At 50.8% G+C, this 17,235-nt stretch overlaps 5 protein-coding genes across 5 annotated transcripts; 2 read left to right on the forward strand and 3 right to left on the reverse strand.

The window, feature by feature from the left end:
* KD926_006536 (Serine/threonine-protein kinase) lies at positions 1 to 2,867 on the reverse strand (the record flags this gene model as incomplete). Its single annotated transcript, XM_053099528.1, has 3 exons — positions 163 to 492; positions 545 to 2,590; positions 2,664 to 2,867. Coding segments are annotated over 3 exons (2,580 nt in total), but the record flags the coding sequence as incomplete, so codon positions are not given.
* Positions 2,868 to 4,807: 1,940 nt separating this feature from the next.
* Positions 4,808 to 7,144, forward strand: KD926_006537 (uncharacterized protein; the record flags this gene model as incomplete). Its single annotated transcript, XM_053099529.1, has 2 exons — positions 4,808 to 4,847; positions 4,977 to 7,144. 2 exons carry the CDS (start codon positions 4,808 to 4,810, stop codon positions 7,142 to 7,144), a joined length of 2,208 nt encoding a protein of 735 aa, XP_052956620.1.
* A 662-nt stretch (positions 7,145 to 7,806) lies between these two features.
* KD926_006538 (serine/threonine protein phosphatase PPT1) lies at positions 7,807 to 11,930 on the reverse strand (the record flags this gene model as incomplete). The annotated part of the gene is made up of 9 exons (XM_053099530.1): positions 7,807 to 8,037; positions 8,163 to 9,022; positions 9,097 to 9,209; positions 9,280 to 9,410; positions 9,475 to 9,607; positions 10,184 to 10,218; positions 10,293 to 11,462; positions 11,610 to 11,690; positions 11,778 to 11,930. 9 exons carry the CDS (start codon positions 11,928 to 11,930, stop codon positions 7,807 to 7,809), a joined length of 2,907 nt encoding a protein of 968 aa, XP_052956621.1.
* Positions 11,931 to 12,348: 418 nt separating this feature from the next.
* Positions 12,349 to 12,975, forward strand: spt4 (transcription elongation factor SPT4; the record flags this gene model as incomplete). Its single annotated transcript, XM_053099532.1, has 4 exons — positions 12,349 to 12,426; positions 12,544 to 12,741; positions 12,821 to 12,873; positions 12,942 to 12,975. The coding sequence occupies 4 exons, from the start codon at positions 12,349 to 12,351 to the stop codon at positions 12,973 to 12,975; spliced, it is 363 nt and encodes a 120-aa protein (XP_052956622.1).
* Positions 12,976 to 15,139: 2,164 nt separating this feature from the next.
* Positions 15,140 to 16,569, reverse strand: KD926_006540 (uncharacterized protein; the record flags this gene model as incomplete). The annotated part of the gene is made up of 4 exons (XM_053099533.1): positions 15,140 to 15,562; positions 15,620 to 15,944; positions 16,011 to 16,315; positions 16,369 to 16,569. The coding sequence occupies 4 exons, from the start codon at positions 16,567 to 16,569 to the stop codon at positions 15,140 to 15,142; spliced, it is 1,254 nt and encodes a 417-aa protein (XP_052956623.1).
* Between the last annotated feature and the right edge of the window lie 666 nt (positions 16,570 to 17,235).

Genomic DNA, 17,235 nt, shown 5'->3' on the forward strand with positions numbered 1-17,235 from the left:
GTGTTTGGTCTCGCACCATACCCGTCGGCAGTGGGTGGAACATTTCTAAAAATATTAAACCAAAATATTAAAATTAAATTTGTCCGCCGTTGCTTTTTTTGTTTTCCTTTTTTTTAAAAAAAAAAAAAAAAAAAAAAAAAAAAAAAAAAAAGCTTAACTTACATCCACTTTCTCATTATAATTTCCCGTAAAGCCAGATTTCATCTCCGGCGCAACGTAGTATGTGGTACCAAGACTTCGAGTGAAGTTTCCTTCGAAGTCTGCGGTAGTCGAAGACCGCACGGCTGTCGTGAATTGCCCACTCGTGGCTAGCCCAAAGTCTCCGATACGCGGGTTATTTGCGACATCGATGAAGATGTTATCGGGCTTCAGGTCACGATGTATGATGCCATGACCGTGGATGTGGCTCAACCCATCGAGAATCTGTCGGAACAGCCGCCATGATCTGTCCACGTCGTCGTACAAACCATTTCTAATCAGATCGCGGAGTGTCTATAATATTCGTCAGTTCGAGCATATGTGAGATTCCAAACAGGGGACGTACGTGTTTCTCGCAATATTCCATCTGTATGTAGAGGGTAGACAAGACTGGTCTACCTTGCGAGCCGGACATCACACGACTGAGCTCTGCCCCAGTGCCACTTTCCGAACAATAAGTCTCCGGTGTTGAGCGCTTAAAGTTTTGAGATGGCGTGGTGCCATCTCGTTCTTCATCGCTGTCGCCTCCAAATTCGATCTTCGGATAGCCACTAGAGCTGATGAAATCAAGCCCACCCGTGCTATACTCATACGCATTGGAGTCCCGGCCAGAAAAGTCTCCGTCTGAAGATGATACAGCGTCTTCGTCGATATGACCATGATCCTCTTCGAGCCACGCCGTGTAGTAGCGCACCACATACGGGTGATTAAGTCGGGACAGCAACATGATTTCCGACAGCGTATCCTTCAACGCGGCGGCAGACCTTTGAGAAATCTTCTTAACGGCATAGAAGCGACCATCAAGCTTGTTTCTCGCCTTTACTACCTGCCCAAATCCCCCTTTGCCCAAGCGGCCTGCCTCATCGAAGTCTTGATTATATCGCGAGAACACAGGTAGGCCATTCAAAGAGTCTAGGCGGGGCCGCCTCGGCAAGGAAATCGAGTTTGAGGCGCTTGAACGAGCAACCAAGGGAGTGTCGAGGCGGAAAAACTCCGATGGCTGAAGCTGAAAAGCGGTTGGCCGCTTCTTTGGATCAGGTCGGAAGAATTCATGCAATAAATCCTGCAGGGGAGCGGTGAGGCCGAGAGTAGCCATCATCGCATTGGCCGATGTATAGCGCTGCAACACATCCAGTCCGAAGCCCATCTGCAGAAAGACTATACCCAAGTCCCAAACATCTGTTTTAGTGGTGGGTGGGGCATCATCGGGCGTCAATTCCGGGGGAAGCCAAAATGGTGATTTGGAGGTTGTCAGTGACCGCGTGCTTTCTGCAGAATCCGGCAGAGTTTCCTCGATGGCCGCCTGTAGCTTCACGATCGTGCCCCCGGTGGGGTTCCTAAACAGCATGATACACCCACAGTGAATATCTCCGTGGACAAATCCGCTGCGGTGGTAGAACTCCAGGGCTTCAAGAAGTTGAATAGTCCAGCTACGAAGCATTTCCACGGGAACCGTTCCGACGATATCCAGAAATTCAGAGAGCGAGCCCTTGTTTGCGTGCTCGACGAGGAGATACACCTTCCAGAAGTGATCATGGGAATCGAGGGGATTCAAAGGTCTATATATTTTAAACCCGACAAACTCAACTAGATTGGAGTGCCGTAGCCTTTTCAAGCTTTCCAGCTTATCCTCACTAGTACGCATCTTCTCTCGGAACGCCAACGGGTCCAGCCCTTTCTCATCCAGGGACACCTCTTTTAAGACTAAGAGAGGAGCACAGGGACGGGTCTCGCAAGTGACCGGCCTGACGGTGAACGTCTCTTTTCCCGGAGAGGATTGTAGCATAGTCTTCCCATATACAGCGCGAAAAGCAAGAGGCCCTTCATCCGTATCCGTCATGACCAGAGGGGGATCGAAGCAGATCGCACCCGGAATATTCTCCGCAGCATCTAGACCACTTCCCGGGTCCATTCCTGGCGTTCGGCTCTTCCGTTTCGAGTCTCGTGCCTTGGTCCGTTCTCGGACCTTATCATCTAGGAGCTGTTGTAAAGCTCGTTCCTCCTCTGCCGAGGCGGCCTCCTGTTTCCGCAGTTCTTCTTGTCGTTCTAGCTCCGCTCGTTGGTTGGCCGCGGCTTCTTGCTCCATACGCTCCTCTTCTAGGCTAGGAAGATCCTTATCTTGAGCTCGAGCTTCCGCCACGTCCTCGAGGACATCTTGGATCGACACGGCTAACTCATAGATCATCTCCGAGCCCATGAGTGTCCTCGGCTTGTGGCGTATAATATCTTCGATTCGTGATCGAGCTCCCTGTCGTAGGTCGTCTATGTTTTCCAAGGAGAGGTTCGGGTAGGTTTTGGGGTAGGTCGCGGGGAGCTCGACGAGCAATTCGAGGTGGACATCAGGATTGGAGGAAGCCCGCAAATGGAGTTTGAATGTAACTTCGGAGGATTGCTAGAAGTTCAACTCGTTAGTGTTCACCCGTCTGACATGACGTCCGCGGGCGGGTTCAGTTTTTGGCACCTACTTGTCCCCACGCGGATCGCCGATGCTGCACATCTTCGAAGTCATCGCCGTAGATTGAGCGAAGGGCCTCGACCTCGTTCTCGTGGATTTCATGGTAGTTCGTAGGAGGGGCTATGGGCGATTCGGGATTAAACTGCTTCTTTTCCGCTCGGGGAGAAGCGTTTGGGGGGACATGATTGGAATTCTTCTTCTGCTTGTGAGGCATCGCGGGGCGTTCGTTGGGCGGTGTGGAAAGTTAGTTTACCCAAGAACGAGACGAATCCTTTGCCACGAGAAAGCAGTGACAAAGATACAGCCGAAGCTGCAGCCCTCTAAATCTCCGAAGGGGACATGTCGTAAAAGGCAATCGGGTAGCAATGGGGAGGGGCGAGATTGGGAGAGGGCATTCAAGGAAGGGAGAGTTAAACTAGTTAACTAAAATGTCTGGAGATGAGAAACCCGAGCGAAAGGCGGTGGGGGGTGCACTTGGCACTTGGCACTAGCCCTGTGCAGGTGGAGTCTATGATAATAAAATAGAAGAATAAAGGAAAATATTATTAATCCGGATTGACTGAAAGGGTGGGCTGCATATTCTAGTCAGTACTACTTATATGTCGAGGGCAAATTACATAGTGAGGCGTACTAGCCCATTGAACGCCCGAAGCGTCCTTCAACAGAATATGTTATCACTTTTGGATAGAAAACAACCCCCTCTGGTTACAGTCTGGCAATGGGTTGTTTGCCACGTGGGCCGCATTCGCCTGGTTCATCAAAAACCAAAAACATTCTAGCGCCAATCCATCATTCTTCAACTCCTGCTTGAGAAAGATCGTCTGGCTATAATTCGAAAGATAACCAAACTTAAGTATCGCTCGCTTCATATAGTCGGCGATCTGGGCTAATAGCTTATATTAGTCCGACCATCTCTCACAACTCAATACTAGAGACAGCACAAACCGATTTCCGCAGCCCTTCTGTGCATCGGTACGCCCCTTCAGATCATGGGCGTCGATCCATGGTGTTTTAAGCTTCCCCACAACTTTTGCCTCCCCGTTGCTTGTTAGACACACGCTGTCCGGCCCCTTTGCGGGCAGTGGTCTTGTAATTCCCAAATACCAGGTCGATTCCTGCCGTTTTGCAAACGACGGAGAGTGGCTGGCCCACGTTGGCCACAAATCGACCCTGAACACCAGGTCTGGCAATTGTGCCTGAACGACAGGACATGATCCCCCCAGCGGGTAGTATCGCCACATGCCCTAACTTCTGCCCCAAATGTAGTCCATTTCTCCAAAGGGCCCAGAAAGTACTGTACTTGTGATGGGTTGTTGATATGATATGGCCGGGACCAACCAGAAGATTCGGCAAGGGCTTCTTGATCAGCTTTTCGGGGTATTTGGCGATTCCAGATGGTGTTCTTTTGTGATTTAAATGATTCGAGTCTGAAATTATGAGATAGGAGCGTTAAGCAAGATGTCTGTATGACACTGGGTGTTTGAAGACATTTCATATCAGAAAGGTAAACACAATCACTACTAGCATTCACAGAAAACCTGAAGGTGAATATAGACCTCTAAGAATACCTACATGGCTTTATTAACTACTAGTTGGTCATAGTTGAGCAATGAATACCAATTCCCTACTCCGTGTAGCTTCACAGTTTCACACACATACAGCCCCTGGCCACCGATCTCCGAAATTCCCGAATTGCCAAGAGCAAGCCACAAGCCCATATCCAAATTACTGAACACTTAGAGTCGATCATGATTTTTATGATGTTGATATGTTTCTTACTGTATAAATAACAGATTTTCAATATGTTAAAAACTCAGGAATTTCGGAGATCGGTGGCCAGGGGCTGTACTCCGTACTCGGTAGAGTGGGGCCCGGATGATTTAGTGAGGAATTAGCGCGGCTGCTGGAAAGAAAAAAGAAGGTAGCTGCCCAAGTCACGTGCTCCATCGCCTTGACCGCCTCGGCCTTTAGCGCCGGCGCTGGAGAAAGCGTAAACAAAGCATAGCGTTCCACGTCAATCCTCCTCCCAGTCCTTGGCCCCCTCCCCCCCATCTCTCTCGCCTCTTTCCCTCTTTCACTCGCCAATGGGGTCGCCCCGTGAAATGCATCTTGTGTCGAGTTTGATAATCTGAATCACCCTATTCTGCAGACGCGATGCTGGAGTGGATCAAGGGGCAGAACGAGCAGTTCGCAGGTATGTCTTGACCGCGCCCCTCCCTCCCCTCACTGGCCCAATAATGGCCGTGCGATGCTCCCTAGACAACGCGGTTTCGCCCGTCGCGCGCTGACTTGTACTTGTTTTTTCCGTGTTTGTTTTCCACAGACGGCTCAAAGGTATTGGAGCCACCGGAGACTCCTGCGCCCGTCTTTGCTATTCGCGCCTTCAAGAGCGCCCTCTTTGGCACCCCGGGGGCTGAGGACGAAGAAAACGTCCGGCGGGAACAGAATCCGAAGAATCTATCGGTCAATCCCCGTCTCGGTGCCGCCGATTTGCGAAAGCCCCTTGCGACCGGAAGCGCAAGAGATGCTTCCAAGTCTACGATGATGGATGTCGATACGGCTGTGAACGCCATGGCTTCCCCTACGAAGAGTATCCTTGTCACCCCCGGCACGGCGTCAAACCGGCGAAAAACTGTCTCGTTCGGTGAGAGTGTTGTCGATAACGAACGGAAGCGAGACGAGCCTCCCACCAGATCTTCCAGAACCCCGACTATTTCGTCCGGCAACATCAGTAGTCAATGGTCAGGCTCGTCGGATAAATCTAAACCGCGGAGTAAACTCACGCAGGCCTTGATGGACTCCCGCGAAAAGTCCCCTGCTGGCTCAGAGATGGATTCCTCGCAAAAGGTTGATCTTCCATCTGCGGAATCGAAAGCTGTGCCATCATCCGAAGAAGATGGCAGCGAAGACACGGTCAACCTGAACGAACCTCGCTCTCAGTCTGGCAAATATTGGAAGGCTGAATTCGATAGCTACCGGACAAAAACAACCCGCGAAATCCGGAAGTTGATCCAGTATCGCTCTGCGGCTAAATCGTACGCCAGAAAGAAGGATGAGGAGGCTGTGCGGCTAGCCGAAAAACTGAAAGAGGAGGAGGTCAAGGTTGCGGATATGGAACGTCACGTAACCCAGCTGGCTTCTACCATGGTGACCGAAAAGTCCAATGCCGACAAAGAAAAATTGGTGCAGGAGCTCACCAAGCAGACGGCCTTGGCGCTACAATACAAACATCGCGTCGGTTTATTGCGCAAACTCCTCGAACGACACGGTGTGGTTGGCGATGATATCCCAGGGTCGCCCGACGTCAGTGATGCACCGGCGGACAAATCATCGCAAGAGCTTCGCAAAACCCAGCAGGAACTGGGACAGGCCAATGAGCGAATCGACGAGATGAAGAAGCAACAATTTGAATTCACGAATTTGAAGGATCTTGCGCAGAGCTCCGAACAGAAGGCGTCGGAGCTTGAAAAGGAAAATGTTTTACTTAAACAAACCCTGGCGCGCGTGAAGCAAGAAATGGTCAAATACGAGGGCCGACGCAAGGAGAAGGAAGCCAAACTCAAGCAAAGAGAGTCTAAACTGGAGACAAGGATCCAAGAGTATCGGGAGCGCTTCCGGACTGCTTCTCAACAGCACCGCGAGCTGGAAGACGATCTCAAGGCTTCTTTCAACGAGGAGCGCCGTCAAATGCAGGAGCAAATCGACCTGCTTAATTTAAAAGTCACCACTCTTGAACGGCTTCCAGAGCTCCGGGCCCGGACTCGACCTTCAGATAGCCCTCGTAAAAGCTACCCCGGGGTCCAGGTGTACGATTTCGCGCATACCAGCCCTCAGAAGTACCACCACCAAAATGACGAGACCACCGACGTTGACGAACCACCAAGTCCCAGCCCTCGAGCCAAGGATCGACACTCCCTTGGTACCCGAACGGCACTGGGCGAATTGGATGTGAAAATGGCCAGCAAAGCTTTGGGTCTTCACGAAGACGACGATACTCACCACGACGAGTCAAGAAACATTGGACACTCGCCTCACAAGACGGGCATAATCCACCTTCAGGACGGCGAGGACCCTGTTCCACCATCCTCACCACCCGATGTCCAACCTCTTGAACCCACCACCCGACCGCGTACAACAAAACAGAAGTATAACCCGGACAGTTACCGTTCGTACCTGCCTTCCCATACAACCATGACTTCTCTCGCCCACCACCTCGCCGGGATGGATGAAAGCCAACAAGTCCGCACAGAGCGCCTACGCAACCGTCGCTCCCCTACGAAATATAGCCTCGATGCCCTCTCCGGCCTCCCGGAAACCCATCACCTTACCGATCGAACACGCAAACGACAGAGTCTTAGCGCTCTTCAACGGGGCTCGCTACCTGTGGACCGCCTGATTGCCGCTCAGGCACGACTTAAACGCCGAGACGAACACCGAAAGATCAAAGATGACGGCAAAGAGAACATTCAGGCCTACAGCACCAATCCTTGAACTCAGAACTATTCCTTGTTTTGCTCCGTTCCCGTCGCTGATAACTCTTTTCTACACATTCATTCGCTGGGTTATTGAGATGATGTACATCTTCATTTGCATTGCTTTCTGTCTTTGGCCCTGTTCTCTTTTTCTCTCTTTAGTATTTGTGTTTGGCATGGCGTAGGAACCGGAACTGCGAAAAGGCGCTCATTCTCTTTGACTGATACAGCACTTCTTGTTTCTTCTCTCTACCGAGGTGGTTCATTTTGCGGACATCCTTTACTTACCTTTTTTTTACTTTGTTTTCCTCTTCTTTTTGCTTTGACGTTTCTTTTGTCGACTACTGCCAATAAACATAGTCTTAATGTCTGGATATCATATACCCTGAATCAATCAAACATTCTCTTTTGTTTGTCTGTTTGCTTTTCCTTCCATTTCTTTATATCTTTTGGATGACTTGAATCTGAATTTGAATTTGTGTTCCTGGATTATGTATTGGGTGCCTTCATGTCATACATAGTTTACCTACCTGGACATCTGTATATTCAATAAATCCTCGCTCAACTTCTGATCCATATGTATCTTTATCTCCCTATTTAAGTCTCTGTCTGCTCTACCCCGAAACCCAATCAACCAACATCACGTCTGAAAAAAATCTAGATTCTATCCCAGCTCATGCTTTATGCCTTGCCATCGCTGAACGAAACCACGGCCCACTTGCCACTCCAAGCCCACTTCCGAGCCTCGGAGCCGCCACCGCCGGGGAGTTGACGGAGACGCTCGTCTTCACCTTCGGGCAGACCGACGACAGTGTCGGCTTTGCAGGTACGGAAGGCGAGGACGCGGACGCCGGACTTCGGGCCTAGAGGGCCGATGGCCGTCGTGAAGGGGGTGGTGGGGTTCCATGCGGCCTTTTTGTTTTATCTCGATGTTAGCTTTGTCTAGATAATCCGGTGGAGTGTTGGGTCGGAGAGAGAAAGAGTAGCGGGCTAGAGTAGGCAGAGTAGGCGGAAGTGAGAAAGGGTGGAAAACGTACATCGTTGGTCAGCTTGCGGTAGTTGAGGTCACCCTTGAACAGGACAAGCTCGCTCTCCTTGAGATCCTCATGCAAGTCGGAGGCCACATGAGGCAGACGCCAGTAGCCACCTGGCGTCGTCCAGAAGATGTGCGGGCGGATAATCAGCTTGCCGTCCTGGTGAAGCTGGCTCCATTGTTCGAAGAGGAAGTTCACCTCGGACAGTTCCTTCTCGGACAAGGGATCGTACGTTTTACCGGAGTCGTCGGCCGCCGTGTAAAACCCTTGCGCGTCGGAGAGGGCGTCAATAAGATCCTTGAAGTCGGGCGGCGTCACGTCCGACACGAACCAGGGGATCAGCTTGGGGTGCAGCACCACGGTCGTTGCCAAACCAGCGGAGAGAAGGTATCCGGCCAGGATGAGGTCGACGAAGAGCTCAAATCCAGAGTTGTCCAGGACGATGTCGACGCGACGCTCCTCTGATTTGCGTTCCTTGCGAGCCTTCTGCAACACGTCAAAGGCCTTGCTGAGGTCGTTGACAATGATATTCTTCTCGGCAGCTTTTCGGGCCTGGGAACCCTGCAGCTTTTGAATGTCCTCGTAGGTGAGCGAGGTCAACAGCGACAGGTCCGTAGCGTTTCCCCACAAACAAATCTCGCACATCTCAGAGAAAAGCACTCGGTCCGCTTGCTCGATCTGCTCGGGCGTCTTGCCATCCACGCCCTCGCCCTTCTCCGCCTCCAAAGCCAGCTCCTTGTACCGGGCAGCGAGTTCTAGAACGGCCGGTCGCGAAGACTTGAAGGTCGACATCTTCTGGCGAGAAAAGACATCGTAGCCCTTCCAGTGCTTGGACAATGCGAAAAAGGTGCTGATCCGTCGGTCTGTTCGTTCCCATCAGTACACTGTCCTATCCCGGTGTATTCACATTTGTCGGCAGAGGGTTGAGAAAACGCACAGAGGTAGCATTCGGAGTACAGCCACGGAACATGAAGCCATGACGGGTTCCCTCGCTGTTCCAACTCCTTGTTGTAGTCGGCAATGTCGGATTCGCCGTCGTCGACCAGAGGGCTATAAGGACACACCATAAGTCAAGATCATCTTCTCTCAAGTATACCAAGTATAGGATGGGGGGACGCACGTCAACTGTCTGTTATGCTGAATCTCATATTTCAAGGCGGCCAACTTCTCGATGATCGCCTTTCCCTCCTTGCGCTTCTCATCGTCGGTGACATCACCAACGGTGCGATGAAGATCATCAATGGCACCAGTCTATTATTCACCAATGACCCCTCGGTCAGCTCAGGCCCAGAAGCCTCTGAAGAATGTCACTTACCACAATGACAGGCCACCGCTCGTGGGCCGAGACCGAGGCGAAACTCGACTTGTCGGAGGTGAGGTATTGCGCTGACGGAGAGGGAAAAAAAAAGGCGGGGTGAGTTTGAGCTGAGTTGGTGGGGGTTTCAACACTGGATGAATGGCGACAACTCACGGGTCTTGGGATCGAACTCCATTTTTGTGATTAGATCGAGAAGGTGGAATGTCTTCCCTTACTATTCCGCTGCCAATGGATCGAGAGACGAAAGGGGTTGAAGAGGGGAGAAGGAAAGAAGATCGGTAGAGAGGAATGACGTCCGTCGGGAAGATCGCGGGGTTGAAGCGGTCGGAAGTGACAACAAACTCAGCAGGTTCCTTTCATTCTCTATTCGTCTATTTTGCTGGTTAAGCCAAGAGATCAATGCGCAAATTTAGAATAAAAAAGAAGACGATCCAAAAGTCAGATGGCCAAAGGAGAAATAAAAAGAAGCAGCCAAATTCGTCCAACAAATAATCCATTGTCTCCGCTATGCAAGAGTCAAATCATCATTCCGTAAGGTACAGCTTCGTCGATATCCAAATCATTTCAGGCATGTCCCTTTAATATCAGAAATTCTGCCGGGGGGACTGGCACCCAGGTCTCCGTGATTCGTTTCAACCTCTATGACCGATCGAGGTATATAATCTTCCCGTAAAACGCCTTACAATCCAGCCGGTTTTCATCTCACATCATGGAGGACATGATCGAGTTTTGCACGTACGCCTGAGAAAGAAAAAAGTAAATTAGCTGGTGTTGAGGGGATTAACATGACAGGGCCAGGGGCGAGAAAATCTTACCATCGGCTTGATATCCGGGTGAGGCACCGCCTCAAACACCTGATATTCCAGCTTGAGCTCCGGTCCGATCTTGATGAAGGCACCCTTGTTCTCCGTGGTGTCGCAGTACTTGGGAGCGGAGAACACGGTGATGCAGCGGCCATCGTGCTCGACCTCGTAACCGTCCATACGAACCTCGTGGGAACGGATAATCGCTTCCAGGCCGTTGTTTTCGCAAAATCGCTTCGTGATGTCGGGTCCGAACTGAAGACCGACACCACGCTTGCTGGGTCCGCGACCAGGCTCCGTCTGCGGGTCGGTCCACAGCATCTCCATCATGAGACCCTGCTGACCAGGCTGTCGCTGATTGTGGCGGTTCAACTTCCGGATGTCGTCCAGGGTGATCTTGTCGTCGGAGAAGAGACCGCCATGTAAAACCAGATATTTGTTGCCGATCAAGGTGGCCAGCGGTAGGGCGGAGAATGACTCGGAGAACACCTTGAACACCGTCTCGTTGTACTTGGCCTTGCACTCGCCCTCGAAGCCGTAGACCTTGTTCATGTCGTCCGTTTCGTGGTTTCCGCGGTTCAGGAAGATGCCATTGGGCCGCAGCCACTTGTAGGCGTACAGGAGCAAGGCAATCTCCGTGGACCACGACCCACGATCCACGAAATCACCGTTGAAGAGATAAGCATGCGTGTCGGTCGGGTAGCCGTTCAATCGGAAGATCTCCAGCAAGTCGAAGAACTGACCGTGCGTATCACCGCAAACCGTCAACCGCTTGCCTTGGTCCACGCCAACCTCGACCATCGTGGGCTCGGCGTACACGAGATCCTTGACGGCCTTGACGATCTGGAAAGCGTACTTGCGGTGGATCTTCTTGCCGTTCTTGAACCGTTCAATCATGTCGTCGATAAACTCCTGCGTCATCTCGTTGTTTTCCAATCGCACACCGTCGTAGCTGGCGTCTACCGCCATCGAATCGATATCCAGGTTCTCAAAAGCCGACGGCGGGTCACCGACTTCAATGGCCTTCTCGAACTGCACCCGACGCACGAGCTTCTCGCAATCCGTCAACTTAATCTTCGCATCGCGGTTGTTCGGCTCCCTCTTCACAACGGCCTTGAAGTCTTTTAGAGCATCGCGGTAGTTTAGGATGGCCGTGTTCGCAAGGGCTCGTCGCCAGTAGGCCTAATGACCGTTAGCCGGGAAAGTCCATCGATTGATTGATTCATTTTTTTTTCTTTAAAATTTTTGTGTGGTTTTTGCGTGATTTTTGGGGCATCCTGTCATATTGCGTAGACCGAAATCCAGCCAGACGAACGGTAGTCGACTAACCTTGGTGTAGGAGGGGTCCAATTCCAAGGCCTTGGTAGCATCCGCCACCGCAAAGCCGTAGGCCTCGAGTTTGATATGACACTGTAGAAACCAAGCTGTCAGCACGACACAGTTCTTCCCAAGCAGATTTGTATTTGGTGAGGGGATCACCAAGACATCCTGACGTACCTGGGCCCGGTTACTGAAGAACGAGGGTTCGCGATCATATTTCTCGATCGCCTGAGTGTAGAAGTCCACTGCTGTGGGCCATTCGTGCTCGGCAAAGGCCTTGTTTCCCTGCACCTTCAGCGCGGTGGCAGCTTCGAGATCGGAGGAAGCCATGGGCGGAGAAAAGTAGGCGAACGATCAATGAGGGGAAGAAGGGAAGAAGGAAAGAGGGGGGAGGGAGAGGGACGGAATTTTAAGGAAAGTCGGCACGAGGGCACAAGGATACAGGAGCACAAGGGCACAAGGAGCACCGCAAGAATGAGCCAGGAAATGTGCGCAGGACCAAGTGAGGGCGAGAGCGGGCGAAGGCGAGGCTTATCGCGTTTTTGGATCGAGGAATTGATTGTTCCCCGAGCGCCCTTTTTCTCCGGTCTTGGCGTCGCCGCAAAGGGTTCGAGAAGCGTCTTTCTTTCAGCGTCGTCTTCTGCCCCGGCTATACAGAAGCTCTGCCTCTCCCTCTTGCTCCCCTTTTGTCTCTCATTCGGATCTTCCACCCTCTTCGCTGCCGATAGCTCCAGAAACAGACCTGTACATGTCCTATTACGTCGCCCCAAGCCAGCAGCGCACTCTTCGCGCCTGCATGGTTTGTTCCCTCGTTCAGCTTCACAACGTATGTCCCCTCCCTTTCTTTCTCTCTCCCCTCTCCCCACACATCAAGGAGACAAGACGAAAGCTTTTTTCCACTGCATCACCGCTAACCAGCTATTCCTTGGCTCGTTTTCTATAGAAATTCATGCGTGAAGGATGTCCTAACTGCGACAACGTGCTCGGCCTACGCGGCAACAACGACGCCATTCAAGAATGCACCTCCCAGGTCTTCGAGGGCCTCGTCACCCTACGTGATCCGACCACGAGCTGGGTCGCCAGGTGGCAGCGACTGGACGCGTACGTGCCGGGAACGTATGCGGTCAAGGTGACGGGCTCGGTGAGTTTGACGGTCCCTGTTTCCTGTGACTTTGACGTGGAAGGAAGAGGAAGCTAACGTGTGTCAATTACCTGTGTAGCTCCCGGACGAAATTATCGCCAGCCTTGAAGACTCCGGTGTCAAATACATACCGTACGTGCCTTTGCCTTTTCCACTATCAGCTCTGATCAGGGTCACCTTGCTAACTAACTGCTGCGCAGTCGGGACGGAAGCACAGGCGAGGAGGAAACTTGATTGATTTGATACCGGCGAGCCGAAGCCTATGTCGACTCTCCTCCCTCCGACTATTCCATAATACTACATATATGCCATACGACTCACCTACGTCAGACACCCGCTTGCACATCGAGTTCGCACCTACTTGACAAATCGGAGACCAGACAGGCCAGTTCAGGTCCAGCTGATACATAAAATCGGAGTTATGAGGGTGTTTCTTTTCTCGTTCATATTTTGCGCTACAATACGGGAGCATTTTATTTTTTGGGGGATATCTAAGTGGAGTTTTTAACTGCCTGTTCTCCGGGTCCTTCGACTACCTATCTACCTGTCTATTTCAAACCACAAAAACCTTGGCAAATGAACTATTCGATACCCGATATATCAATCAATGTTGCCTGAGATGGCATCGTATTGTTGCTCTCAAGCATTGGAGAATTCTAAGCCCCCTTGAATAAATACGGCATCACATTCGCGGCCTAGACATGCAGATCTACATGATATAAACATAAATAGAAAACGCCCCAGATTTTATCAATATTCGTACGGATAAGAGAAGAGAGTAAGTAGCACAGGAATTATAGTACATATATGTACATATATGATAGCCAGTCAATATTCCCGATACTCTCTGGGAGAATATCAATCTATATAAAGCTAACTAGGATCATTCTATAATAGCCCAAAGAATAACCAAAATACTGCTCAAGATCGGTATAGTCAGTAGGCCTGAGGCAGACAGCACTCTTTTCAGTCCGCTCAAATAGTTAACTAGTTCTTAGGTAGGGTCTTAGTAAAACGGAACTATTCGATAAGTCGCTACGTCATTTCGAAATATATACACCGATAGAGTTTTCTGCTTGTGCAATCGATCGGGTGATTTCCCCCGGGAAATCAAGGAATGCAACCACCTGTGCAGGTGCCTGTACCACCTTGCATCACCATTGCCCCCGTATAAAGATCTGCTCGAGTGTAAATTCCGTCCTGTCCAGATCGACTATCAAGCAGCCAACTTCATACGTCCAATTTACGTTTTCGCGGCTGAGAAACCAAAAGTGCAATGACATCCGGGATATATCAACGATTGCCATATCCCTTGCCCGGATGTGAGGGGTCTAAGGCGCGCGAGGACGAGGACGACGATGAAGTCCCCTTTACTGAACCCAATGCCACTGCGCGTAGAAGTCGAGAACAAACGGTCCTTGTCCTGCAGTGGGCTTACCTGATTCTCGGCTCGTTTCTGGTGCTGGGAATTTGGGCGATCTTTCGAACTCTATCTGATCGCAGATAACTAGACGATGTGTGCATGTACGGTGGAATTCCGCAGTCCTTCATTTCACCGGATCGAGGCCAGAAATGATTCTAGACTTTCGAATTGAAATTCCCTGAGAGATGATGAGATGATGAGAAACCATCCTGGATTGAATCATTGAAACCACGCTGAAACGAAGAATCCTTAACTTGCTCTTCCCCTAATTAGAGCTTCAAGTTATATCGATGATCCTTATGTCCATGAAGCTGGAAGGCTGAAACAGAGCTCAGCTGATCTGCTGCAGCTGATGGTGTAGCTTCATGTACCCACTTCCGCAAAGATACGACCAACGAGGTACTCGGTTCTTTTATAGAACCCGGAAGTACGAGTCAGTCAAGGACATGTCTTTGCAACATCAGTGGGAAAGAAGGGTGTCTAGCGCAAACTTTGCAGCCCAGGCTCTAACACCGGCACCGTTAACGTGTGTCAACTTCGAGTTCAAACTTAAACTCATATCCTCCAATATACCCGCGAGTCAAGCTTCAACCTCCTTGAACGACACCGCTCGATGGCTGGATTTTGGCAACTCACGCTCCTAAGCGCGCATCATGCCATATTTGCAGGATTTGACGCCGATCGGTGGAATTTGGTTCCTGTAGTGGAGACTGGGTGGAGTCGACTGGAGATCGGCAATGTTTCGTTCCTTTGGGCCGGACACTCCCCGTGCTCCATCAGTCAACACTCAACATGAAGAGATGCTAGGGTACGATCATTTGATGATGAGTATAGTAATCAATGTATCAATTATATACAGTAATTAAAAGTCAAAATGTAGGTAGTATGCTCATTGTAACGCCAGAATTTCGTAAGTCACCAAACCGTCATGAGTGTACAATGGGTAAAGAAATAACATGCTAGAGAATACAGTATTCAGATATAAGTTTTGTCGTCGAATGGTGAATCGGGGGGGGATTCCCGCGTGAGAGAGACCGTAGATCCAACGCTACCTGGCGAGGTGATCACGGTGCCGCTGTCCTTCAAATCGAACTTGTGAGTCGGAGTTGCAACTCGAGTATGGTTGGAAATGACCCCGGCGTTGCTTTTCACGCCTTCACTTGGAGCCCTCGACTCGGTCCACGTCTCCATTTCAACCGTCCGCACAACCTCCATACGGTCCAGCGCATTGCCGTAATGGCGCGACTCATGCTTCGAGTTCTTGGATGGACCAGTCGATCCCCACAACTTCTGAGAGGGGTTCTGCTGATCGTAAGATGCGTAGTTGCGACTGGATTGGAGCAAGCGAGGCAAGAAGAATGCAAGGAGTGGCCTCAGTGCTGGTGCCGACGCGCAGATCTAGAAGACAATTAGTACCGAGAGCGGAAGACGGTTAAAATGAAAGATGGAGCATACCAAGCCAATGCTTATCTCTATGGTCGCGGCCAGCAAGACTGGCCAACCCAGCCAAGTTGTGTCGTAAGAGGCAACCATACTCTTCCACACATACACCGTCCGGACCGAGCCCGCGACGTTGACCACAATACCCAGACCGAAGATCGAGATCACTGCAATGCGTTGCCGGGCGGGGAGCTTCAGGTTCCAGATCAATGGCATAGGAAGAACCGTGGCAAGGAAATCGGTAAAGATGTTGACGACGCTGGCGGAAAACACCATATAACCATCGTTCATACAGTGGTGAGGGTATTTCGGCATAAAATCCCAGTAAGCATGTATAGGCCTGGTTTAATGAAGTTTGTTAGCAAGCTGTATAAATCGCAAGGCCATGCATTGGGGAAATACTTACTTGCATTGAAAGATGGATAGCACAGTGAAGAGAGTGCAACAGATCGTAACAAAAACCATGGCGACGATCAAGACAATGTTGTATGACCGATACAAGCCCTTGCTACCAGCTCCAAGTAGGCGTTTGCAAAACCATAGAACGGAGAGCTTTGTGATTGACGAGGCCAGGGAAAAGAGAAGTTGAAAAGAGAGGTTGAGTTTGGAATTCGTGGGAATCCATTCCAACGGAACATCCCACATATGTCTATCCCATCCCCACTGCTCAGTTGCCATCGAAATGACCGCGCACATGCCAATTGCAAAGATCTAAGAACCAGGTCAGCAAACGTCAGGCCGCAATGTGGTTTCTCCCAATATACCTGAGCAATCACGATCAGGACGTCATCGAACCCAGGGCTGCACGTGATTCTTAGACGAGTATAAAGGCGAAGGCAGGTTACGACGAATGCCACAGAGGTACCGGCAACATTGACTATGAACGCAGAGTTGCCGCGAGTCGGAGGATCAGTATAGTTCGGCGTCGGCCATGCCATCAAAACTTCGGGGGGTGGAAGCCGCATGGTGATGAATTATATTTTCGAAAGCTGTCTAAAAAGGTCGATTGGAGATTCCGCTGGGGTTTTATAACGAGGAGCGCTGGTGTCAATAAAAGTGCGAAATGATTCAAGTGAAACCGACAACCCCAGCCAAGTAGTCGTTGTTCGCATGGGCCATTCTCCGAATTAACGATCTGCTGTGAGGAATGTCAAGTAGAGTGGGCAACTTAGGCCACCAGACCGCCGGCTTAATTTTGTAGACAGGCAATGAGTCTAGACGAGGGGCACCTGGCGAGAAGATATACCATTGTCGGCCGTGTCCACTTTCTCTAGGCCCGAGTCAGCTTAAGAAACACCAGTAGTGTGGGCTTTTGGAACCAGGGACACGGTGCCATTATTTGTGATCAATTTGACTTTGATGAAAGACCCCTCATGGGCGCACATTTTCAGATCCAGAAACCCACTCGAGGCAAAGGCAGCCAGACGGAAGAGCAAACCCTCCAATGATGGTCGTTCGCCGCCTCCACCAGGGATGGGACAACTGCGCGATTGCGAAAGCAGCAGCGGACCCGAAAACTACCGGGGTTTCACGCACGGCAATAGGCAGATCCAGCGACCCAGCGTTCACGTTTTGCTCCACCGGCACGGCGAGACGATCTGAGGTCCTCAAGGCCCTCTGCGGGTGTCACT

Source organism: Aspergillus affinis, assembly GCF_023601865.1.
Source record: "Aspergillus affinis strain CMG 70 chromosome Unknown NODE_35_length_286873_cov_86_307686, whole genome shotgun sequence".
NCBI lineage: Eukaryota > Fungi > Ascomycota > Eurotiomycetes > Eurotiales > Aspergillaceae > Aspergillus > Aspergillus affinis.